This window comes from Lissotriton helveticus, chromosome 4_1 (assembly GCF_964261635.1).
Source record: "Lissotriton helveticus chromosome 4_1, aLisHel1.1, whole genome shotgun sequence".
In the NCBI taxonomy this organism is placed as follows: domain Eukaryota; kingdom Metazoa; phylum Chordata; class Amphibia; order Caudata; family Salamandridae; genus Lissotriton; species Lissotriton helveticus.
This window is the reverse complement of record NC_136063.1, coordinates 639,934,847-639,959,193: the sequence shown is the minus strand read 5'-3', so window position 1 is coordinate 639,959,193 and position 24,347 is coordinate 639,934,847. Positions and strand designations below refer to the sequence as shown.

Sequence of the window (24,347 nt, the reverse complement as noted above, 5' to 3'; positions counted from 1 at the left end):
TTTCTCAGGATATTCAGCAAGATTGTCAGGAATTTCTAATGTACATGCTTGTTGTATTGCAAGAGGAAGGTATAGATGTTGAAAATCTTTTTGGCCTTTCTTATAAATGGCAACATGTCTGCGATAATTGTTCCTTTTCAAGTAGTACAACAGTAGATACCGAAAGATTTATATATTTTCCAGACTGCAAATCAGTGTCTTTTAATAATCTAGTTAGAGCAGCTGATCAAAACATGGTTTGTACCCAATTTAACTGTGAAATGCTATCAACATTATTTATACAAAGTTATGGACAGTACGTAATTTTAATGTTCCAACGATGTAGACCTGATGGAACTAAATTAACTTTAATTAAAAATTTTGTGGCTTCTCAATTATCAATTTCAGGAAGAACCTTTGTAACAGTAGCAATTATTTTCCATGATGGTCCTTCAACAACATTTGGACATTATACAGCTTATTTAAAATGTCAAAACGGTTAGACTTATTGTAATGATACTGTTTTGACTTTCAAAAAACGTTTGCCTTTTGACTTAAAAAATTCTTACCTAGTGTTTTTACAACCTAAATGTTAGGAAAAGTAATTGGCCTAGAAAGATTGGAGCAATTAATAAACGTTAGTCATCAGGATACTATCTGATGTTCAGATTCAGATAGTTTACTGGTTGTTTAAGGTTTTATGAACATGATACACATCCTTGGGTGGAGATATAAATATTGTTAGGTGTTATGAAAGACGTTGGAGCTTTTCATGCAGAAGTTCGGGAAATGGAAGGTCAAGTGTATTATTAAGTATTATCCAAACCAAGGAATGTTTATGTACTATTTGGCCATGTGGGAAAGTACATCAATGAAAAATGAGTTTCTCGGGTAAATGTTGATAATATAAGTTTTTACATAAGTTTGTAATGATACTCAATTGATTTTCAAACAACGCTTGCCTTTTGACTTAACAAATTCTTACCTAGTGTTTTTAGTACCCAAATTTTAGTAAAAGTAATTGGACAATGAAGATTGGAGCAGTTGATAAAAGTAAGTGTGTTGTTCAAAATTAGTTTGTGATTGAAAGTGATCAAGATAATTAGTAAACTGGTAGTTGTCACAGAGGTAGTATAAGTGTATCACACAGTGAGTTATATCAGTATTATAGGAAATGTTTATCAAGAGTAAGTCAGAGGTGTAAATATAATTATTGTTAGATGATGAAATAGATGTTGGACTTTTCATTCCGAAAGTCGGGTAAATGGAAGTTTAAAACTACTATTAAGTAATTTCCAAACAGAGGACTTTCTGTATACCATTTGGCCATGTGGAAAGGTATCTAAATGAAGAATACGTATTTCGAGTAAATGTGTTTCTATGTCACTTTAGTTTGAGAGTATAATAATGAGATACTGTATCTTAGAAACTGCTGTTTGGAAGAAAACATTTAAGATATGTTTTTTCTAAGTTTTATGGTTTTTTTAAACACAATCAATTTGATTGTGGTTTTTTTGCCCGCTGTGATATGATGAATAGTATTGAACTCACTGTTTTTGGTGAAAATCAATATATTCTGAGAACAGCAAAAATAAACCATTTAACATGTTGTACGAGTTAATTTGCATTTTGTATTGTGAAATATATATTATAACTGATTTCTTTACTCTCTTCTACAGATATTACATTTATAAGGTAAGTACGACTAATAAAAAATACATTTTCATTACTTTTGTATTTCTGTTTCTCTCTATGCTTCCCTTACTGCCTCTCTCTTAACCTCACTGCTTTCATCCCTTCAGTTTCTCACTCCCTTTCTCTTATGTTCATTACCTTTAACTCATCCACATTTTGTCACTGACTTTTTTTTGCTCCTTCACTCAGTCCCCTCTCTCACTCTTTCCTTCACTCCCTCTATTTCCTCACTCTGTTACTCTTCTTGTCTAATGCTCACTCACCTTTATTCATCCTCTATCACCTCTGTTTCGTCAAACTTACTGTCATTCTTTTACCCTACGTCACCCCGTCCCTTTATTTTGCTTCCCTCACTTATCCTCATTCCCTATACTTCACTCCCCTTCTTCTTAGTCTTCTCACCCACTCATGTTAAGTCAGTCCCTCTGTTTCACTCCCCTTCACCTCTCTTTCCTTGCTTTGCTCACTCACTAATTCCCCTTCTGTCACTCACCTAACTGCACTTCAAACACACCTTCATAAAACTCCCTGTGTCCTCTTACTTTCTCTGTACTCTTCTATCACTCCCTCTCTCTTAGACTCACTGTTGTTAACGCACCTGCACTAATTCCCCCTTCCCTCTCCCTCATTTTCCTTCCCTAACTCCTCTTTCCTTTTTCTCCTGTTTTGTCTCTTGTATTGTGAATAATGTATTATAATTGATTTGTTTTTTCGTTTCCACAGATATTTAATTTATAAGGTAAGTACGACTGACCCCAAAAACTTTTTTATTTCTCTTTTTGTCTATGCTTCCATCGCTCCCTGTCTCTTAGCGTGACTCTCTTCATCACCTCATTCTGTCACTCCTTTTCCCTCACCTACACTACCTCATTTTCCGTTCTTTGATCCCTCACCGAGTCTCCTTCTATCACTCCTTCCTTCACTCCCTGTGTGTAGTCAATCACTCAGTCCCATTGGCTCACGCTCACTCGACTTTATCCACCCTCTATCATTTGTCTTTCTTCAACTTCACTGTCCTTCTCTCACTCACCTCACTCTTGTTTTTTAGGCTGCTTCTGTCAGTACCCTTTATTCCTATCCTTCACTCCCCTTCTCCTTTCTTGTTTCCCTCACTTACCTTTTCTCAGTTCATCTGATTTACTCCCCTTCACCTCTCTTTCCTTCTTTTGCTCCCTTACTCATTAACCTTCCCTCATTCAACTTACTCCACTTCACTTACTCCTTCTGTCACTCCCTTTGAACTCTGACATCCTCACTTTCTTTCTTCACTGTCTCTCTGTTAGCCTTTCTTCCTCTTCCCTTCACTGTGTCACTGGCCTTCCCTTACACTCACTCTCTTTAACTCACCCACACTCCATCACTTGTCTTTCTTTGCTCCCTCACTCAGTCCCCTTCTCTAACTCTTTCCTTCACTCCCTCTGTGTCCTCACTGCCCTTGTCTCCTGCTCATTCGCCATCTCTCTTTTGACTGTGCTATGTCTTCCTTTGCTTGTTTAATGTTTCTCTGTGTGTGTGCCATCTTACCCTCTGTCTGCACAATATATGCATGTGCGTGTGTCATCTTACCCTTTGCTTGCACCATCTCACCCTCTACTTGTTCTATCTCACTCTCTGCCTGCACCATCTTACTCTCTACCTGTGGCATGTGTCCCTCTGCATGTGCCATCTATCTTTCTTGACTCTTAATCTCCTTCCTTCTCTCTTGTATTGTGAAATATACATTGTATGCATTATAATTTATTTGTTTCTTGTGTTTTACAGATATTATATTTAAAAAAAATAATTTCTTTAGGTTTTTTTATATCTTAGAAGTTAAGTATAAGAAATAAAAAACTATTTTCGCATCAGTGTCTAAGTTTTCATTATTTATAAGGTAAGTATGAGAATCAAAAATAAGTTTATCACTCTCTTATTGTGACAGAATAACTGCCTCACTCTTTCTCAGTCCCTTGCTCCCTCTCTCTCTACATGTGTCTCCCTTACAGTTAATCTTCTTTGCTCTCTCTTTCTACCACTCCTCCTCTTTACCTCAGTCAGTTCCCCTCTTTCTTTATTTTGTTAGGTTTGATCTTATTCTCCTTCCTTCACTCTATTATCCATTTTTTACCTGTTAGTAAACCTTCATTTATTGGCATTGCACTTCCTCCAGTGCACTTCCTTCTCTCTGTTTCTCACACCTCTTCCCTTTTGTGTTCACTTTTGTTTACACTTCTTTGTTTTGAAAACAGTGCCACAGGCCCTTAAATATTCATTAGTTACCACCGAATACTATACGGCCTCAAGGCTCATAGGAATCAATGGCAATTACCGAATCGGTAAATACTGATTCGGTAAAATGACTGAATTATACAGATTCGGTAATTTCAAAAGACAAATTACATACATCTCATTTACCTACTCTTAAATATTGAAGTGGTATGATTTGGGACGCGATGTAGGTAGGCATTTACCGGTCGGTAACGGCTGAATTTGGCTGTTACCAACCGGTAAATGCCTTTTCCTATGTAGTATGCATTTATTTACAGATTTGGTATTTTTACCGATTCTGTATTTACCGAATCGGTAAAATTACCGAATTGGTAAATACAGACTCGGTAAAAATACCAAAACTGTCAATTCTAATGTAGGTAGCACTGTTTATAGTGCTAGAGGCATCTAAGAATTCGTTATTTACCACTCAATACAATTGGGTGGTAAATAAGGAAATCCTGTGTACATGCACATCTGTGCATGTACACCTTTGCCATGTGGCACACATACATTCCCTAAGGGCATGTATGTGTGTCACTTTGCACACAAGCCAAAAACAGGGGTGCTACAGGGTGTCAAAGTGACACCTTGTTCCCCCTGGCAAGATTCGGTATTTACTGATTCGGTAATTACCGAATCGGTATTTGCCATTGATTCCTATGGGCTTCAAGGCCCATAGGAATCAATGGCAAATACAGATTCGGTAATTATCGAATCGGTAATTAACAAATGTTACCGAATCGGTAATTAATTCGGTAAAAATACCTACATCCCCATTGCCAGTTCTTAAATACCGAATCGGTATGATTCGGTATTTAAGAAGTGGTAATCTGGGATTACCTACATCGGGCCCTCAGTATTTATGAGTAGGTAAATCGAGATTACGTACATCTGGCCCATTGAGTTGTAACATATTTATACACATATGTTACATTTCAGTGCTTTGGAAGTAGTACAGTACACTATGGGTAAACACCTTATAGGTTTATGCTGTACCACATCCTTATAGTTTTGCACTTTGACATTCAGTATGACAAACTTTTACATACAAACATAGAAATTTAGTTATTTTTTTAACCAGTAGAGATAGTTGTAAAAAGAACTGTTTGGTACGCACCCTTACAAGATTTGTAATTGCTTAAATAAAGTTATCTATGTTTTTTAAAAGTTGCTTAAATAAAGTTATATATGTTGTTTAAAAGTTGCTTAACTAAAGTTATATATGTTGTTTAAAAATTAAAAAAAATGTTCTTTATTATCCCAGATAATGTGTACTTTTATATTGTACAATGAATATGTAGATATAACGATAACAATTTCGGGGGGTAAATAATGAATTGGTGTGTACATGCACATCTGTGCATGTACATTTGTGCCATGTCGCACACATACATGTCGTAAGACCATGTATGTGTGTGACATGGCACACAAGTCAGAATCAGGGGTGCAACAGGCTGTCAAAGTGACAACCTGTCCCCCTTGACAATTCGGTAATTTTACCGAATCTGTATTTACTGATTCAGTAAATGCCATTGATTCCTATTGGCCTCAAGGCCCATAGGAATCAATGGCAATTACCGAATCGGTAAATACCGATTCGGTAAAATTACTGAATTAAACAGATTCAGTAATTTCAAAAGAGAAATTACCTACATCTCATTTACCTACTCTTAAATATTGAAGTGGTATGATATGGGACGCGATGTAGGTAGACATTTACTGGTCGGTAACGGCTGAATTTGTCCGTTACCGACTGGTAAATGCCTTTTCCTATGTAGGAGGCATTTATTTACAGATTTGGTATTTTTACCGATTCTGTATTTACCGAATCGGTAAAATTACCGAATTGGTAAATACACACTCGGTAAAAATACCAAATCTGTAAATTCTAATGTAGGTAGCACTGTTGATCGTGCTAGAGGCGTCTAAGAATTTGTTATTTACCACTCAATACAATTGGGTGATAAATAAGGAATTCCTGTGTACATGCACATCTGTGCATGTACACCTGTGCCATGTGGCACACATACATTCCTTAAGGGCATGTATGTGTGACACATTGCACACAAGCCAAAAACAGGGGTGCTACACGGTGTCAAAGTGACACCCTGTTCCCCCTGGCAGGATTCGGTATTTACCGATTCGGTAATTACCGAATCGGTATTTGCCATTGATTCCTATGGGCTTCAAGGCCCATAGGAATCAATGGGAAATACAGATTCGGTAATTATCGAATCGGTAATTACCGAATTTTACCGAATAGGTAATTAATTCGGTAAAAATACCTACATCCCCATTGCCAGTTCTTAAATACCGAATCGGTATGATTCGGTATTTAAGAAGTGGTATTCTGGGATTACCTACATCGGGCCCTTGGTATTTATGAGTAGGTAAATCGAGATTACTTACATCTGGCCCATTGAGTTGTAACATATTTATATACATATGTTACATTTCAGTGCTTTGGAAGTAGTACAGTATACTATAGGTAAACACCTTATAGGTTTATGCTGTACCACATTCTTATAGTTTTGCACTTTGACATTCACTATGACAAACTTTTACATACAAACATAGACATTTAGTTCTTTCTTTAACCAGTAGAGGCAGTTCTAAAAAGAACTGTTTTTTTGTTGTTTTTCTTTTGCTTGAAAAACGATGTACAAAAATAAACTTTTTAAGGCAGATAATTGTTCAACCGGAACAAACTATGAAAAATAAAGAAAACAATTATGGGATGCACCTGTGCTTCCTGTTTTTTTGCAGGATAACTTGATTGGACTCTTGTCCAAAGGCTATTAGTTTCTGGCAACAAATGCATTGCATCATCAAATTCTGAAGTTCTGGTTGGATAATTGCAATCGTTGATGCTTGCATTGGTGGTGCTGTTGATTGAGCAGAAGTGCTGGTTGCAGAGCCCTGCTCCTCTGATGATCTTTTCATTACAGCTTTACACCAATTGTTTGGGTGTATATTCTTGACATGGCGTTCCATGCTATAAGTTCCAAAGCTGTACTTCTTCTGTGGATCCCCACTGGAAAGTACCGTGTCACAGATTTTACATGTGACAAAAGGCGCATTTACCTTTTTCTGTCCATCTGGGAATTGAAAAAATTTCCAAACTATGGACTCTTTCGGTGATCTAGGGGTTTCAGGAACAAACTCATCTGAAGATGAACTGGCAGAATTCTCAAGTTCCTGGTGTTCAGAATGCTCAGGTTCCTCATGTTCTGAATGCTCAGGTTGCTGCTGTTCAGACATTTCAATAGATTTTTCAGGAGCAAAGTGCTGATGAAAAAAGGTGTTTCTTCCTCGAAAGCCAAAGAAGAATGATGAAGATGGGAGGGGTTTTTCAAGAATTGGAGTAGGAAGTATTATAAACCAATAGAATCTTTTGTTCTGAGGTCACATGGTTGGACGTAAGCTTACGAAGTGTTTACGGAGCGTTTACGGAGCGCTTACGTAAGCTTACGTTGCGTTTACGTAAGCTTACGTTCCGTTTACGGAGCACTTACGTCTTCTTACGATGCGCTTACGTAGTACGCCCCCTGGCGAGATTTATAATTGCTTTAATAAAGTTATATATGGTCTGTAAAAGTTTAAAATAACATGTTCTTTATTATCCCAGATAATGTGTACCTTTACATTGTGCAATGAATACGTAGATATAACGATTGAAAGTTTATAAAACTTTCGGGGGTAAGAGCTCGAAGCTTTTACGTTGCGCGGACGGAGCTCTTACGTTGCGTGCACGTGCGACGTACCCTCGCGAGATTTATTACTACTTCAAAAAATAATATACTGTTGTTAAAAGTGTAAAAAAAACATTTTCTACATTAAAGCAGATATTGTCTACCTTTAAAATGTACCTTAAAAACGTAGATATTATGTTTTAGAAATGTAAAAAATTTGTCAGGGTAAGAGCTCGGAGCGTTTTTGGTGTGCTTACGGAGCGCTCACGGAGCGCGGACCCTGTAATCATGTAAAAAACAAACTTGATAATAAAAATTATATATATATTATATTAAATATATATATTCATATATAGTTAGGAATTAGCATTTAAAAAACCTTGCAAATTCACTGAAAAAACCATAGGTTTCAGGTCATATATAGTTAGGTATTAGCATTTAAAAAAACGTGCAAATTCACTGAAAAAACCATAGGTTTCAGGTCATATACAGTTAGGAATTAGCATTTAAAAAAACCATTGAAATTGCTCCTATATAGTTAGTTGTACTAACTATCTTTCGCGCACCCGCAATCCACTGCTGATGATGTCACATATTACATCATTCATGACATGGTCAGTGACATCACTGATGACATCACTGATGACAATACAATTGGCACAGGAACGCAACCCTCTACCTCTATACTAGTAAAACAGAACAGGAGCACAAAACCTCTCTCTACCTGTATTCTAGTGGCACATACAGGAGTTCAACCCTCCCCCTGTTTACTAGTGACACTTCACAGGAGCACAACCCTCTACCTATATATTTGTGACACAGCAGAGGAGCCCAACCCTCCACCTGTATACCAGTGACATATCACAGGAGCACAACGCAGGCTACTGCTCTAAGCTACAGTGTGAATACCTCACCAGAAAACACACCGTCTCGTGCAGTAAGCTGCAGTGTGTCATACGTCACCTGATAACACACAGACTCCTGATATAAGCCGCAGTGTGCCGTTCCTCGACCTGCTAACACACAGGCTCGTCTCTAAGCTAGAGTGTGACATACCTCACCTGATAACACACAGGCTCCTGCTCTAAGCCACAGTGTGACATACCTCACCAGAAAACCCGCAGACATGCTCTAAGCTACAGTATGTCATACCTCACCTGATAACCTACAGTCTCTCTACTCTCCCTGTCTCTGGGTGTTTGCTGGCTTTCTCTTTGGTGGGTTCTCTTCCTTGAACTTGCTCCATGGATTGAGCCTCTCTGCAGCTTCAGAAATTCTGACCTCTCTACAGTTAGTGAGGTGTCTGAGGAAAGGGTAACGGCAGGAGTGAGAGAAGGACGCAAGATAGTAGAAGGAAAGGTAATAAGAGGTTAAAGTTCTGAAATTAGGAAAAGCACGCTAGTGTTCTGATTTTTTATAGAAACCCTCCAACCCTCCTCCTGGATTTCCACTCGAAGGATGGCTTGTAGGAAGGTTTTTAATATCTTACCAGCTTTTTCTTTGCTTCTGACAGAACAAGCTAAGAATCGAGAAGACGAAAATTGAATCTGAGTTTGGAAAACTGCAGCAACTTTTGAAAGAAAATGAGCAAGCACTGCACAGGAGACTGAAAGAGATGGAGGAGAAACTTACCTTGGCAGAAACTGCAAATATCACCAAACTGTCCAATCAAATCACCTATCTCAATGCCCTGATAAAGGAGATAGAAAAGAAGTGTGAGGCACCAGCATGGGAACTCCTGAAGGTAAGAAATTGGTAAATAAAACAAAAGATGGAAGTGAAATATTCATATTGTGTTTAATATTTATTTTATATTTTATATTTGTAAAGCTGAACGTCTGCCCGAGGGCATGTAGGCAGTAACTAGAGATACTGTACTGTGAAAGACCAAAAACCAGAAACTATAGAGGGAGCGAAAAAGACAGGTTTTAAGGTATTTTCTGAAAATCATCTAATTTGGCTGGCATAAAAGGTGCCAGGGCAGCTGATTCGAAAGCTGACAAGTGGAGTAGACTAAGCCCCTGCCATCCCAAGATACCTTGCAAACGTTTTTAATTGGGATCAAGGACAACAAGTTTCATGTGAATTTTGTCCTTGGGACAAGTAGGCCCACCCCACTGCAGCACAAACACTTTGGCTGCCAGTTTAAAGTATCACCTTATGGATCAGGGAAGGGCATTTTCTGCAGGTAAGGTAATTTTTGTGTCCATATGTTAATGCTTGTATTTATGGTTCATTAACGCTGAGCCTTTAATATTAGGGTGAGCGTTCTAAGGAAATGTTGTAAGCTCGGACTGCACTACTGACAGCGGTTCCAGTATAAACGTGTACACATGTTTTCAAAGTTTAGCAGTATGAGGCTATGTATAATGCTACCAGATTGGTCTCTGATTAGATGCAGATATTTACAGAAGCTTGAAAACAAGATAGATAATTCTTTGCTTTTAAAATAAAATGATCACAAAAAAATGCAAATTGAAAAAAAAACATTTTGCTAAACTACTGTAAAATGCTAGGTACCATTTCTTTGCAGCAACATTTATAAAATGTGTTGATGCATGCTAGTATTTCCCAAAAATATTCCAAATGGAGGATCAGTGTAACCAGTTTTAACAAGATTAAGGGAAACATAAAATAAACATGCATTGGCCAAGTCGGTAGGTCTGAAATTGGTGGTCAGCCTTTTGGTTTTGTCAATGCATGTCTTGTTTTGGCATGATTTTTGTAAAACCTTATTGGTGTGGCAGCTGTTGGGCCCTAATTATTACAACCACCATTGGCAAAAGGCAAAAACTAATTTTGGTCTCAAAAGCACACATTGCCACATTAGTTCCTGGCACTGAACAAAATTACTTGGTGCGCCAATATTTTCCTTGTGACAGAGCAGAATGTTGTAACTCATAGAGAAGCCAGCCGATAGATAGACAGAGAGAGATAGAATTTTAATAGACACAAAAGGTCTTGGTTAACACTAGTCCTAATTAGGGGCCCAATTATTAATGAAATCTCAAAAGTGCAACCATGACATATGTTCTTGCATTAGTGCAGATTTACGGCTTTCATGAATTCATAAGGATATACAGAAGTAGGTCAAGTTATCGGAATGCTAGAAAATATTTGTGAACTGTATTTTAGCATGAGCAAACAAGCTTCTGTAGATTTGCTCATGGGTAAATCTGTTTGCATTTGCAAGTTCACTTTCCCTCCAACCACTTTTTTCCCAACCTTGGAAGAAGTTTTATGTCCGCCATTATCAGGAGTAAATTTCCACCCTTTCTCAGTATGAGAAACTATTAGAGAAGAGTTGGTGAAAACCCTTTAAACATGCAAGTTAGTACATTTGCACAGACTCAAAAGGGCTTTCCAATCCTGGAACTATTGCGTACCACTACCTTCAGACCCAGTATGCAGATCTACAGAAAGGTGTCAAAATCAGGGAATTGCTAGTATTCAAACCCTGCTATGGTATGAGCCTGGCATAATCAGAGAGGCTATATCAGAGCTCTTATATAATGATATTGCTGCCATAATTTGTCTCATCGCTACATGGCACGAAAGGGACAAGTGGCTTTAGTTACAGGGCACATAGATTTATGAAGCAACCTGCCCCATGAACAAGTAGATATTTTATTAAATTACACATCTCTGCTTCTTGGAGAATACCAAAAAACTTTTCTCTTTTGATATTTTGGGCCTGTGTGGTGGAGAGCTTTATGTGCTATGCACAGTGCTTTGAAGTCCACTCTTTTTTTTACAGGGAACCAATGAACCTCCACTAGTGCGTTCAAGACTGATTCAAATTTCCATATGTTCTTGAGGAAGCGGGCCGCAGCATTCTTTACTCTGTGAAGTTTCTTTAGAGATTTTTGCTGCATGCTCAAATATAGGGCATTACATAGCAAGGCTCACCTGATATTTCCACGGGAACGACAGGCAGGAAGCCGATGCACAGGTCCCAGCTTCTCGCTACCACTGGTCTGCCCAACAGTGTCTAAGCAACGGGCCAGTGAGCAGGGGAAGAGGAGAAACAAGGGGAGAAAACAACTGCAGTAGGACCCTCTTCTTGACCTTGGCTGCAACCTCACCGGAAAAGGAACCCTCAGTACGTCTGGAGCAGCAAGAACTGGTCACTTGAAATCCTGTGAACAGAAATAGTGTCAGTCACCAGCTGGAATATGGTTTCTAAACTAATATCAACCTCATGCAAAAGCACTGGACAACTATAGCTAATACCTGTTTATTTCCCCTCTTCCACTGGTGTCCACTATGAGCATACATACTGGATACATAAGCGGTGCCACCTGGACAGAGCAAAAGGGAAATTACTCAATGTCAGAGACCTAGCTAAATAACTAAACAAAGTGGTGGAATCTTACCAGTGGTGTGGTGTTGTAACAAAGAAAAGAGAGCCCCAAAAATAATAACGACCGACTGCCAATAGGCAGACCGGTCCATAGCGATTCAAAAATAGGAATTGTGCAGGCTCAACTAATCATCCTTTCATCTGAGGATGAAATGCAAACTCTTTTTGAACTCATTCACTACATGAGCTCAGTGCTTACTCGGGGAGCCTCTGAACACAAGCGAACCCTATAGTAAATCAATACCGTAAGCAGGGTTTTAACTCCCAGTCAGCTACGCTCCTTGCGCCGACGGCCCCCCGGCAGAGCAATCGTGACAGAACCAAGGAGATAACACTGTTTTCTGTAGTTCAAATGTTCAAAGGGGATGAAAGGCACGATTTTCTTCAATGTTTTTAACAGGAAAAAAACAAGAAGAGATGAGCTTATTAGTCTGGTCAGTAAAGGAGGGTCTGGTGTACGTTTTGGTGTCATGGGAAGGCGCAAAATAGGACAATAGTTAATATCTTCTTTTGGGTTAAGCAATTATTTTATAAGCAAAGGGAGGATAGAAGCCTTTTTCCAGTCATTCAGGAAAATACCCACATTAATGATGCTATTCAATAGGGTGGCCAGAGGAATTGACCCAGGCATAGCACAGAAACTACTCCCCTAACGGTAACAGATTATGTTAGAAGTCCCCAGGATGCAAATCAGCCTGTTCTACTAGTGCTGCCTAATTTGTCGGCAGCCTTCATCACAGTGTCCTATTGTAGACTGCTTCAGAGATAAGAAGAGATAGGTATTGGAGGAATAGCATTACAATGGTTTGTTCATTTTTTATCTCATCGAACCCAAAAGATCAATCTAGACCCTTTTAGATCCTGTACGATACAGCTCATCAAAAAGGTGACTCAGGGCTCTTGTCTAAGCCCTACATTGATCAAATAAACAAGAAGGGAAAGCTAGAACTTGTAAATGACCGTCTCTGTCCCTGAACTATGTTTTTAACCAAGACAGACTTTGTTAAATGGCTATCTGTCACAGTGATGTCTGGCAGCTCAACGTTTTGTTAAGAAAACCCTCACACACCAACCTGGTTGGTGTCATGCTTCATCATCGGGTCCCAGCTGAGTTGCCGAATGCTACTCAGCTGTGCTGCGACACCTGATTACAGTGGAGCGAGTTTGAGGTGTCAGTGTGTGATGAAGTGAGTGTTAATTAAAAATACCTGAGTTTCTACCTGTTTAATTATTTATTTCTGGCAACCCAGGGTATGTTAAAATCAAGAGAGTGTTAAAGTGTTAAAGTGAGTGTTGTGAAAAAGTGAGTGGTAAAAATAAACCAAATGTTAAATTATTTTTAGAACTCACGCTAAGGAGTGCTGCTTATGCTAGGAGGACTGTCCGTATTATGGGTCCTTGAAAAAGGGGCTAGTAAAGACATTTTTTGACTGGCTCACACATCTGGTCCTGGGAAGGGCGAGCCTTAAAGTCACATATTGATTTAAAGGTCTCTCCCGCGAAGTAACCTAGTTTGGTGTCCTCAGGATCCTGATTTTTGAGAGGTCCTGAAGAAAGCATGAATATTTTCACAAGGGCTGAACCATGTCGACCATCAAAGGATAATATTAAGATACAAACAGTAGCCTTAACGCATTATCCACTCTCTTGATTTTAACATACCCTGGGTGGCCAGAAATAAATAATTAATCAGGTATTTTTAATTAACACTCACTCATCACCATGAGTACTATTGAGTTGGGTAACAACAAACATCTGTTATTTCAGCCCCAAGATGCCCGTAGTGGTGAACGTTCGCTTTACAAATACTCATGTTATGTTATGTTATCACACACTGACACCTCAAACCCGCTCCACTGTAATCAGGTGTTGCAGCACAGCTGAGTAGCATTCGGCTACTCAGCCGGGACCTGATGATGAAGCATGACACCAACCAGGTTGGTGTGTGAGGGTTTTCTTAACAAATCGTTGAGGTGCCAGACATCACTGTGACAGATAGCCATTTAACAAATGCCGACTTAGTTGGTTAAAGCCCTACATTGTTCAACATCTATTTGGCACTTGCTAAAACCATCAGAGCTTATGGATTTACCCCTCTTTCATATGAAACCGACACCCAACTTCTTATCTCCTTTAATAACGACCTACACACTACCAAAGCAGCTTCTCTGAGGTTATGAAAGCTATTTCGGCTTGGATGACTGAGAACTTCTACAGCTAAATGCGAGCATGGCTGAGATTATGCTCTTTGGTAAAGCCCAATTCTCTGGTCCCCTGGTTTTGTGGCCTTCTGACTAGGGAGTAGCACCCCAAGTCGTCAGTTAAAAATGTGGGTGGAACCTGGACAGACTCTCACAATGCAAGATCATGTAGTCGCTACCACTGGCACCTGCTTTCATATGATGAGTCTATTGTGCTGAGTCTTTCCTCTACTTACACTTTCTGTGCAGACAACCCTAGTACAGGCTATGGTGATCAGCCATCTGGAGTACTGTAATGTTCTTTTAGCAGCCACTAGTGAGTCTCTACTCAACAAACTCAAGTTGTCCAAAAGACAGCAGCCCACCTCATTCAGAATATATCGGCCAGAATAGCCGCTTTCCCCCTCCTATGCACACTCACTGGCTTCCCATACACAAAAGAATTAGATTAAAGATCTGCTGCATAGTGCACAAATCGCTGAACTGCAGAGGACCCAGATATCTGACAGAGAAACTTATTCTCTACCAGCCTAGCTGACCTCTGCGGTCCAGGGGGAAATCTCTCCTCACTATGCCGTGCATTAGATAAACACGATCGGGGGAAAGTCTTCTCAAAACTGAGCTTTTCAGATACTAATTGCTGCTTGCCTAGGATGCAACATCGCACTGATATACTGCTTTCGGGGTGATTCATGCGCATTATAAATTAAAATAGCCAAACATAGCTACTGTGCCTGTTAACTCCTGAAGAACGTTAGGTGGCATAGGTCAAATGGGGCTCCCGACTTAGTTAATCCTATTAATTCTAACACTCCCTCTCTGGTAAGGGGTGGGAAGTTGTGGAAATCCAGGGGTTGGGATCTAAAGAAACATTCCCTAAAGTGGAGAGATTAGTGGTCTGACTAGGGTTAAAGTCACTATACACTGCTTCAACTTTGTTTTTACAAAATTTGGCTATGTTATTTAATAAAATTTGACTGGTAATTAAAGTGATAACAGTATATGTCAATGCATGAGATTTGTAAAGCGCGACTATTACTCTAAGGAGTGTCCTGGCGCTACTGCAGAAGGACTATCAGTAGGAAAGAAGGAAGGACAAGCCTAGGAGCAGGAAAAATAACAGGACTTAAGTTTTTTCCAAAACGCAGGTGTCCCCTTGATACACCTGAGAGTCAGTGGAAGTTTGTTCCAGACAGAGGCGCCCAGGAAGGAGAGAGATCTACTTCCCTAGCCTTGTCTTTCTAATCCGCAGAACTTTGGCTCGACAGAGATTTTCAGAAGGGAGATTTCTCTGGGGGGTATATAACTTAATTCTATCTTGTAGCTTGCCTGAGCTGGTTCCATGGAGGACTTTCTGGGTAACGAGCAATGTCTTAAAAAGAATCCTCTTCCCAACTGGGAGCCAATGAAGACACTGAAGAAGGCAAATGGCATGGTAGTTGCAGGGGAGCCCGAAGATAGTGTGTGCCGCTACATTCTGGAGCAACTGCAGCCTACCAATCAGGTCTTTGGGGAAGGGCCATGGCCAGCCAGCCAAGATGGCAGACACACTCTACGAGGCTCTGTCCTCCGACCTGATAATCCTTCAACTATCCTGAGTTAGCTGGTGTCATCGGACCACCTCGACCAGCCTACTGGGCATCTGGTGACGGTGGGGACCAGCAAGGTGCGTTTGGAGGCATGAGACGGTCGATCAACTGGAAGCCAGCCGCCCACATTGCTGTGACGGAGCGAAAGAAGGCCAGGGCCGAACTGCGGCTCCAGAGCGGATGACCGAAGCGGTCGAGAACACGCTCCCTTGATCATGGCAGAGGAGCGGCGGCTCATCCTGACTGAGGCCTTGTAGTGTCGCCGACCTAGGCGAATTGAGGAGCGAATCGAAAGTGAGAGACGAAACAAAGCTGGGCCGTGGTCCAGGCCTGCCCCGACCACAAAAAACTGCATGCAGCAATCTGGAGAGGCGCCACGAGACCTGTGAGCAGTCAGAGGAAGCGACGACTGAGGGTGAGTGGCTGCCACCTACGGGTTCGGATGCAGGCCGGAATACTGTGGCGCGGCCACGACTATGCTGGCTGTTAGCTGGGCTGTGAAGTTGGGACCTGGCCGGCACGCTGCATCAAGATGGAGCTCACACACGCGCTCTCGGAGGCATGTCGGCTCGGGTCTATCGGCTGACTGACGGAGACGGCGGCTGAGTCTGGCCCGCGTGGAGGTGTAGTGAGGGACCGATCATACAAATTTGAGAGGCCGCTGTTGTCGCCAGTGCTGGAGTGAGCGGTGGTGGGAATGCGGTGAGGCGCGAGGCCTGTGCTGGAGCGCCGCTGCAAATCAACTGCAGCCTGGTAGCTGCAGATCACGGCAGGCTATACCTGACGGGGTTGGTGGTGACATCGTGACACGCTAATCACTTGCTGCCAGGATAAAACAGACAGCAACCTGGGCTGGCCCGGCCATTTACAGGATGCAACTGATACCAACGCACTGCACTAGGAACAGGCTCACAAGTCTAGAAAGGTGAGGCATGAGTGCAACCCAGGAAGCCATTATTGGGTAGCAACACAGCAGCAAGGCATCCCGGTCCTGAGTGACAGACTCCTGCTGGACCCTACTGGCCCGAACAGTAACACACAACACTATAGGCACTCGATTGGTGTGGCACGCGTGGAGAGCTCCCCCAGGCCCCAGCGAAGACAGAAAGGCATTGCAAAATACCCACCCATCTAGCAAAAACACGCAGTCAATAACGTGTGATGGGTAGACACCGGACAGGAGCAGGCGCCACACATACGCAGTCGGTGCCAGACCCTGCACAGCCAGTCCAACCAACTGCAGAATCGGGGAACTTCAGATATTCTTCGCTCGAGTCAATATTGGTGAAATGCTGACACAGAACAGAGCATCTCTAGAAAGATGCATATATAAAGTCACATCCAACTTTAAGCTCCTCAATGTGGATCATAATAAGCTGGCTGGGAGGGTCGATGAGCTGGGGGCGGAAGCTGCGGAGGTCGCTCCGGTCACTATGACACTGATCGCTGAAGTTGGTGAGCTCACTGTGTGTCTACGCTCACTGGAACACAGAGAGGATGATGCTGAGGGCCTTTCCAGCAGGAACAACGTCCGCATAGTAGGACTACCGGAAGGCGTGGAGGGCAAGGACACGCCTGCATACACCGAGGCCTAGATGAAGTCCTTGTTGACAGCAGATTCTCTCCCCTCTATTTCACAGTAGAACGGGCACACAGGGTGCCATCGGTCCAACCATTGCTGGACGCTAGGCCTCGTCCCTTCCTATTCCGGCTCTTAAATTTCACACACAAGAGACACACATAACACAACCAGAGATTGGCAAGCTCCAGCAACGATGGAAAGGTCAGATACTTGCCACAGGCTACTCATCATTTGCTAGGGGGGCCCTGATCTGGAGCAGACCAGGGACACTATTCACACCGGAAGAGACGAAGTTAATACATATGGAAGATATGTCCTATCAAAGGGGCAACTTAACCGGAAGCTCATGGTATTGGGCTCTATATATGCCCCAAATACAAATCAAAACAGGTTCTGGCACATGCTGTCAGACCTACTCTTGCGCTGGTGTGACATTCCCTGGCTGTTGGAAGGGGACTTCAATTCATTTCTCAACTCTGCCTTAGATAGGTCCTTCCCTCTGCTGTCTCAGGCGGCTGCAGCATCTAATGCAAGTGGGCTGAGTGAGTGGATGCACCGCTGGGGTCTATCGGACATGTGGAGGACCCTTAACCCGCAGACATGCTTGTACTCTCATTACTCCCACCCACATGGCCTGCATGTTCGCATTGACCGCTTTGTTGCAAACCAACCTTTGTTAATGTAGTATGCCAACATGGATTTCCTTGGTAAAACACACACAGACCATAACCCCCATGTATTGCAGTTGCAAGGAGACAATGAGGGACCTACCACACACCTCTGTAGGCTACGGCCCCTGGCACTAGAAGATCCCCCATTTAGAAAGGCAGTGGGTGTGGCGATCAACACGTTCTTTGAAGAAAACGCTGGATCTGTGGCTCATGCAGGAATGTTATGGGACGCAGGCAAGGCAGTAGTCCAGGGTCAATGTCTAGGCTTGAGCTGGTGTGTTTGAAGGTAACTTGACAACAAAGTAAGACACATTGAGAACACCCTGACTAGAGGTGCTGGATAGGCTACGCCGCTTAAATTACACATCACACACGGCGCATACCCATACCCAGCGTACAGGGCTGGCAGATTACTTGTGCGAATTATTAGGCAAGAGCACGCGCAGTCACCCATATTGCGACTACAATCTGCCACTGGGCAAATGCTCACTAGACAGCATGATATACATAATGAACACACAACACATTACACCAAAGTGTACAGGTCCACACATTGCGAGGAAACAATGGAGCTGGATTCCTTCCTCTTCCCACTAACCCTGCCATTAGTGCCAGGACACCCACGGGTAACCGATGCGCTTTAGAAATACGATTAACATAACATAACAAATCACTGCCGGGCTTCGAGACGAGCTGAACGAACCAATCACATTGCCATAGATACACAAAGCAATATGATCACTGGCCACAGGCAAAGCACTGGGACCCGATGGGTTCCCGACTGAATACTACAAAGCCTGCCAACAGATCTTGGTACCGCAGCTCCTTTCTATGTACCGAAGCGCGCAGGAGGCAGGGATACTGCCAGACACACAGTATGAATCTTTACTGGTGTTACTGCTGAAACCAAACAGAAATGCGGAACTGCTTGCGTCATAACGCCCGCTGGCACTCCTAAATACAGATTATAAAGTGCCTGCGAAAATACTAGTATGCAGGCTGGCCCCATTGGTTCCGAAGCGAATCCACAAAGACCAAAATGGATTTGTACCTGCTTGCAGTCTGTCATTAAATCTGCCCCGCTTCTTGAGGGTGGCACACTATTCCGCGGGTGTCTGGGAGCATTTGGGGTGTCTAGTATTACACTTAGAAAAAGCGTTTGACACCCTGGAGTGAAGTTTCCTAATTGCCGCGCTGCGTAAATCTGATCTGGCAGATTAGTTTTTGGGTCTTGTCCAGCTCCAGTGGCCAGGGTCATAACTGGCCTGTAAATATCAGACCAGATCCCAATCGAACGATGCACGCTACAGGCCTCCCGCTCTTCCCGCTCCTGTTTGCACTAGCTATCGAGCCATTGGCTGAGTCATTGCGTAAAACACAGGACGAGTGGGGAATCCCCTTGGGGAGTTGGTATACATGGGGTCTCATTATATGCAGACGACCTGCTTATATATCTCAAAGATGTTAGGTCACCCTGTGCGATAATAGAAAGAATACTGCTTGAGTTTGCTACCGTTTAAGGGCTCCGCATGAACTGGGATAAGTCATGCCTATACCCCTTCTCAGAGTCCACTCTAGACCTGCACCTGTCTATTAATGGCAAACCAGTGCACTGGCAGATGTCAACGTTCTGGTACCGAGGGAAACTTATATACAGAGACCAAGCGGACCTGCTTGAGGGTAACCTAGAGCAGGCCATCACTGCGGTGCAGGCACAGAAGTCCTTGTGGGGCACACTGCCTCTAATGGTCATGGGGCAGATTGCACTACTGAAGATGGTGATCTCCCGCGCTTCTTATTCCATTTCATGAATTTACATCGCGTCGTAAGCCGGCACTGTTTAAAAACCTGGAACTAGACACGCGGAAATTCATTCGGAACGGGTCACGCAGCAGACTGGCCTTGTCCAAGATGTACCACTGGACGATCAATGGAGGCCTCTCTCTACCAAATGTGCAGCAATACTACCTTGCAGTTCAGCTTCAGTGGGTGGCGAGATGGCTGAGCACGCCTCATCTGGAAGACTTGGCAACTCAGGTTCTGGGACTCGCACACTCCCAGGTAGTGGAGTTATTCCATCCCAACAGAAAGGGCAGGCCACCCACCCAGCTGTTGATAGAGGTAGCCCACTACTTCTTCTGTCACAGCCTTCAAATCACTCGCCGAGTGACCCCATATGTGCCGTCCCCCCCATTATGTGCACTCCCAGAAGCCACTGAGCTATAACTAGCGCGGAGCTATCTCAGTGGGAAGAAATAGGCATCCATACACTAGGTGACCTGTACAGCGACGGGCAGCTCCTTCCGTTTGATATGCTTGCTGAAGACTCTGGCCTACCTCAGGGCCAGTTTTTATTGCATACGGGGATAACCCACACGTTACAGATGGCATGGGGTAACACAGAGCAGGAGCCGGCCACACATCTGACTGTACAATATTTGCATGAACAAGGGACAGGCCGCCATCTCGTCATATTGTTTGTAGAATCACTGAGGGTCCACATGGCGCCGCAGCTGCGTTCCCTCCATGGTCGCTGGAATGCAGATCTGCAGCGTCCCAGCACTGAGCGTGAGTTGGAAGCCATCCTCAGGGGCCCTACTCGCGTCCCCCATAATGTCAGGTCCGGCTCATCCAGTATTATATAGCACACAGGGCTTACCTGACACCAGCCAAAATAAATAAATACTTTGGTCGCACCGACACCAGATGCCCAAGATGTGGTGAAATAAGGGGTGGACTTACTTCGTATGCAATGGTCCTGCACAGCTATACAATCATACTGGGAAGTGGTTACTAGAAACCTAGCACAATACACATAGCGCATGCTAACTTGGTCATGGGAGGTGTGCATATTGGGATTGTACCAGAGGTCTAGTAAATACAAAGTAATGTCCCGTTACATAGATCTGGGGCTCATAGTGGCCAGACATCTGCTCACACGGCCCTGGCAATCCCCTGAGCCCCCCACAGCGAAGGTCTGGTTTATGCTGCGCTCGAGTAGGCCACAGAATTGGAACTGAACATCGATTATTCATAAGCAGAGTACAAATAATTGCACACAAGGAGAGCCGTAAGAGGATGACGCGTTGCATTTGGGAGGAAAAAAGGTTAATCATTACGGAGGTGATCGAACACTACCGACAACTGCCCTGATGTCACTAACTCTGTGCAGCGCGAGCCTACGACACTTTGCTGTGGCCCACTGCTGACCGCTGCCTCCGGTCTACACTGCGGTCCAGTAAGTCTCAGAGTCTTGATTTGGCAATGCCGGAGTTCATATCAGTGTACCGTCATCATCACAGACTGCATCCCCACTCAGCCCGGATGCCACTAAGTCTGTTCCCCGACTACCATGGACACCCTCTGGTCGTATATTGGTGGCGTCTGAGTCCATGGACTAGGGGGTAGTTTCCATCCTCTTGCAGCTGATACCGAATTGGTGGTGGCAATGAGGCAGTTGCTTTCCACTCCTCCATTTGCTGCTTCCGGATAGCTTCTGCCCTCTGCATCATGCCCAGGAGGACACTTTCCACAGTCCCCCGCAACCCTCCGCCACATTCACCTCCGACATCAACAAGGACCCGCTCAGTCTGCTTGACCCCTCCTCAGTGGACCTCAAGTCACTGTCCCGTGGCGGGGGGCTTGTGCCGGCCGCTATGCATCCTGTGCCAGTAACTCTGTGCTGGTCAGGTCAGGGACCCCTTCTTCTGAGATATTGAATGGCCTCTGAGGCGATGGCCTTGGGGTCATCAACGCCATGTGTCTGTGGCCCTGCGCTGTCCGCTGCTTCTGGCCTCAACTGCGGCCCGCCAGGGCTCACACATTAATTCGAGTCCTGACCAGCCCGGATGTCACATCACCGCAGGAGGCACACGCCACCACCTCCAGGACCAACTCCAACCACCAACTGCCAGTTTTGAGATGGTCATACTGGCAGACTGACGCAGTAGCACACACACCTGTTGTGGATGCCATCTTCTGCCTGGTCCCCTGCTCAGCACTCCAGGTGCCACTAGCTCAGTGCACTATGAATTATCGTCCATTACTGTTTTTGGTATGTGCTATGGAGAGTTCTCGCAGTGACGTCACCTCAGGTAGTGTGGGAGACCTGGGACGATGATGAGGAAGATGAGGAAGATGATGCAGGTGTGCCCCCCCCACCTCCCCTGCAGCTGCATCAGGAATGTCCTGAAGGAACACAATCCTAGACATTTTCTTCACATGAGCGCGCTCAGCTCTAGTACCCCAAACTCAGCACACTGCAACTCACGGACACTTCTGTTTGCTCATGGTGGTGAACAACCTTTACAACGAAACTTTTACAACGCACTACCATTACAACGCAGTCATTACAACGCAAACCATTACAACGCATTGCGCTGGGGGGCGCTCTAGGATAGGGAATATGTTTAATTTACTATCCAACACCTTCCCTAGTGTCCACGGGGACTGGAGTTGGAATAGTAAATTAAACTATTCACTATCCAGCACCCCAAAGCGCTATGCGTTATAATGGATTGCGATGTAAAAACCGCGTTGTAAAGGCAGGCGTTGTAATAGCCTGCGTTGTAACGTCATACATCCGCTCATTGTGTGACCTCTGGACTTGCTCCGCTACCTCCATGATGCTCCACAGTTGTTCCTGTAATGCTGGTGTTGTCTGTTTCCGTATTCAAAGTGTTCACTGTTATATTTGTTGCCAGCACCAACAACTCCATGAGGGCTGGCTTGCACTCACCCCACACACATCCAGCACAGGCGTCACTGTACATGTGGTCCCGCCAATAAAGGGGCCAGGCGCATGTGCCCGTAGCCAGTTCAACATAATCTCTGCATGTGTCCTGTGGTCTTGTTGTATGCATGAGGGCCTTTGGGCCTACGACATTACATTGTGCTGTGTGCAGCGGATGCAGACATGAAACCGCAGGCAGCGGGTTAGAGCTTGTACATGTAGCTTTGTCGTCACCCACACAATTCGAAAGGGGAGTGGACTGGGCCATCGTACGCAGAGCCAATGTGGGTGTGTGAGTGATATGTGCGTGCCCCAGGGCCTGGTCTTGTACTGGGAATGTGCATCTGCATGTGTCTCTTTGGCAGTGTGGGTCTCTTTTGTAGGGTGTGGGTAGTCCCTGAATGGTAATAGACACCCACATATGTGATCTAGTTCGCCTTCCATGGGTTCGGACCACACCCGCACCTGTTCGGTCACCTCTTTTTGGCGTTCTGGCACCTGGCATTGGGGTGCCATGTATGGGTCGGTGAAGTGTTGTGAGCCAGTCGTGCTTGTGTGTTCTTTATGCTGTGAGGTCTGTTTCAGGGGCTGTGTTCTTCTCTAAGTAGCTTGTCTGCCCTGGTCCTGGTAGTGGGTTGCGTGGGATGTCCATGGGCTGTTGTAGGGCGTCGGTTTCGAAGGTTTGGTGGTCTTCTCCGGCTTCACTAATGGGTTGTCTGGTCTGCCCTGCTGAAGGTGTTGTTTGTTCCTCTGCAATGTGAAGGGGAGATGCATGTTGACATTGTGTTGAGATTAATGTTGGCGCATTGTTCTTGTAGACATGCAGACTGTGTGACAATGTACATTGTGACTGTTTGGGTGGTGCTGGCAATTTGAGGGGGGACAGTGGGCATTTGGACTACATGACTGACGTGAGGTTGTACCCGTACATATGCATCTCACAGTTCCCTGCTCTGTCCAATGTGATTGGCCTGTTTCTGCACATAGGCGTACCCAGTTCTGTGTCCCCTGTTCTGCAGTGTCGGTGTTGCACTTTGTGCCACATTGTCATGGGAGGTGCTGTGATTGCTATGTGTGTGTGCTGCAGTGTGCCACGGGGATGGGGGACATAACCCAGGGTCATTGGGGGTCTGCAGTGTGTTACACATCGTTGTGCATGTGTGCCATTGTGCCCTTCTCCCCCAGTACCGCCAGTCCCTGTTCGTTACTCACCCTGTTGTTGTTGTGTCAGGTCCTCTGGGGCTGTGTCCATACTACCACCTATTTGCACCATCTTCACACTGATGACTGGCTTCCATTTCCTCCAGCTCCTCCTGTTGCGCAGGACTCCCGCCTCCTGTCTCCTTTGCTCCCTTCCTGTTGGCAGTGGCTATGGGCCTGGTTTAGGTTTTCACGTCATGCCAGCGCCTCTTGGCCTCCTCCATTGGCCTCCTCGACACTCCGGCTGCATTCAAGGTAGTCTGATTGTGGTTCAGTTGCTGGTAGTGTTCTGTCACCTCTGTGACGCTTGTCTTGTTTTACTGCGAACTGCACCCTGTCTTCCTCTCCCTCTTCTCCTTGGCCTTCCCCAACCCCGTTGTTCCTTGCTAGGGG

At 44.1% G+C, this 24,347-nt stretch overlaps 1 protein-coding gene across 1 annotated transcript in view; it reads left to right on the top strand.

Annotated features, from left to right (window-relative positions):
• LOC144828795 (E3 ubiquitin-protein ligase TRIM39-like) overlaps nt 1-24,347 on the top strand; it is a 342,704-nt gene that overhangs the window by 167,421 nt on the left and 150,936 nt on the right. The window contains exon 3 of the mRNA XM_078687274.1: nt 9,130-9,360. Coding sequence (XP_078543400.1) covers nt 9,130-9,360 — 231 coding nt within the window. The remainder of the gene's footprint in view (nt 1-9,129; nt 9,361-24,347) is intronic.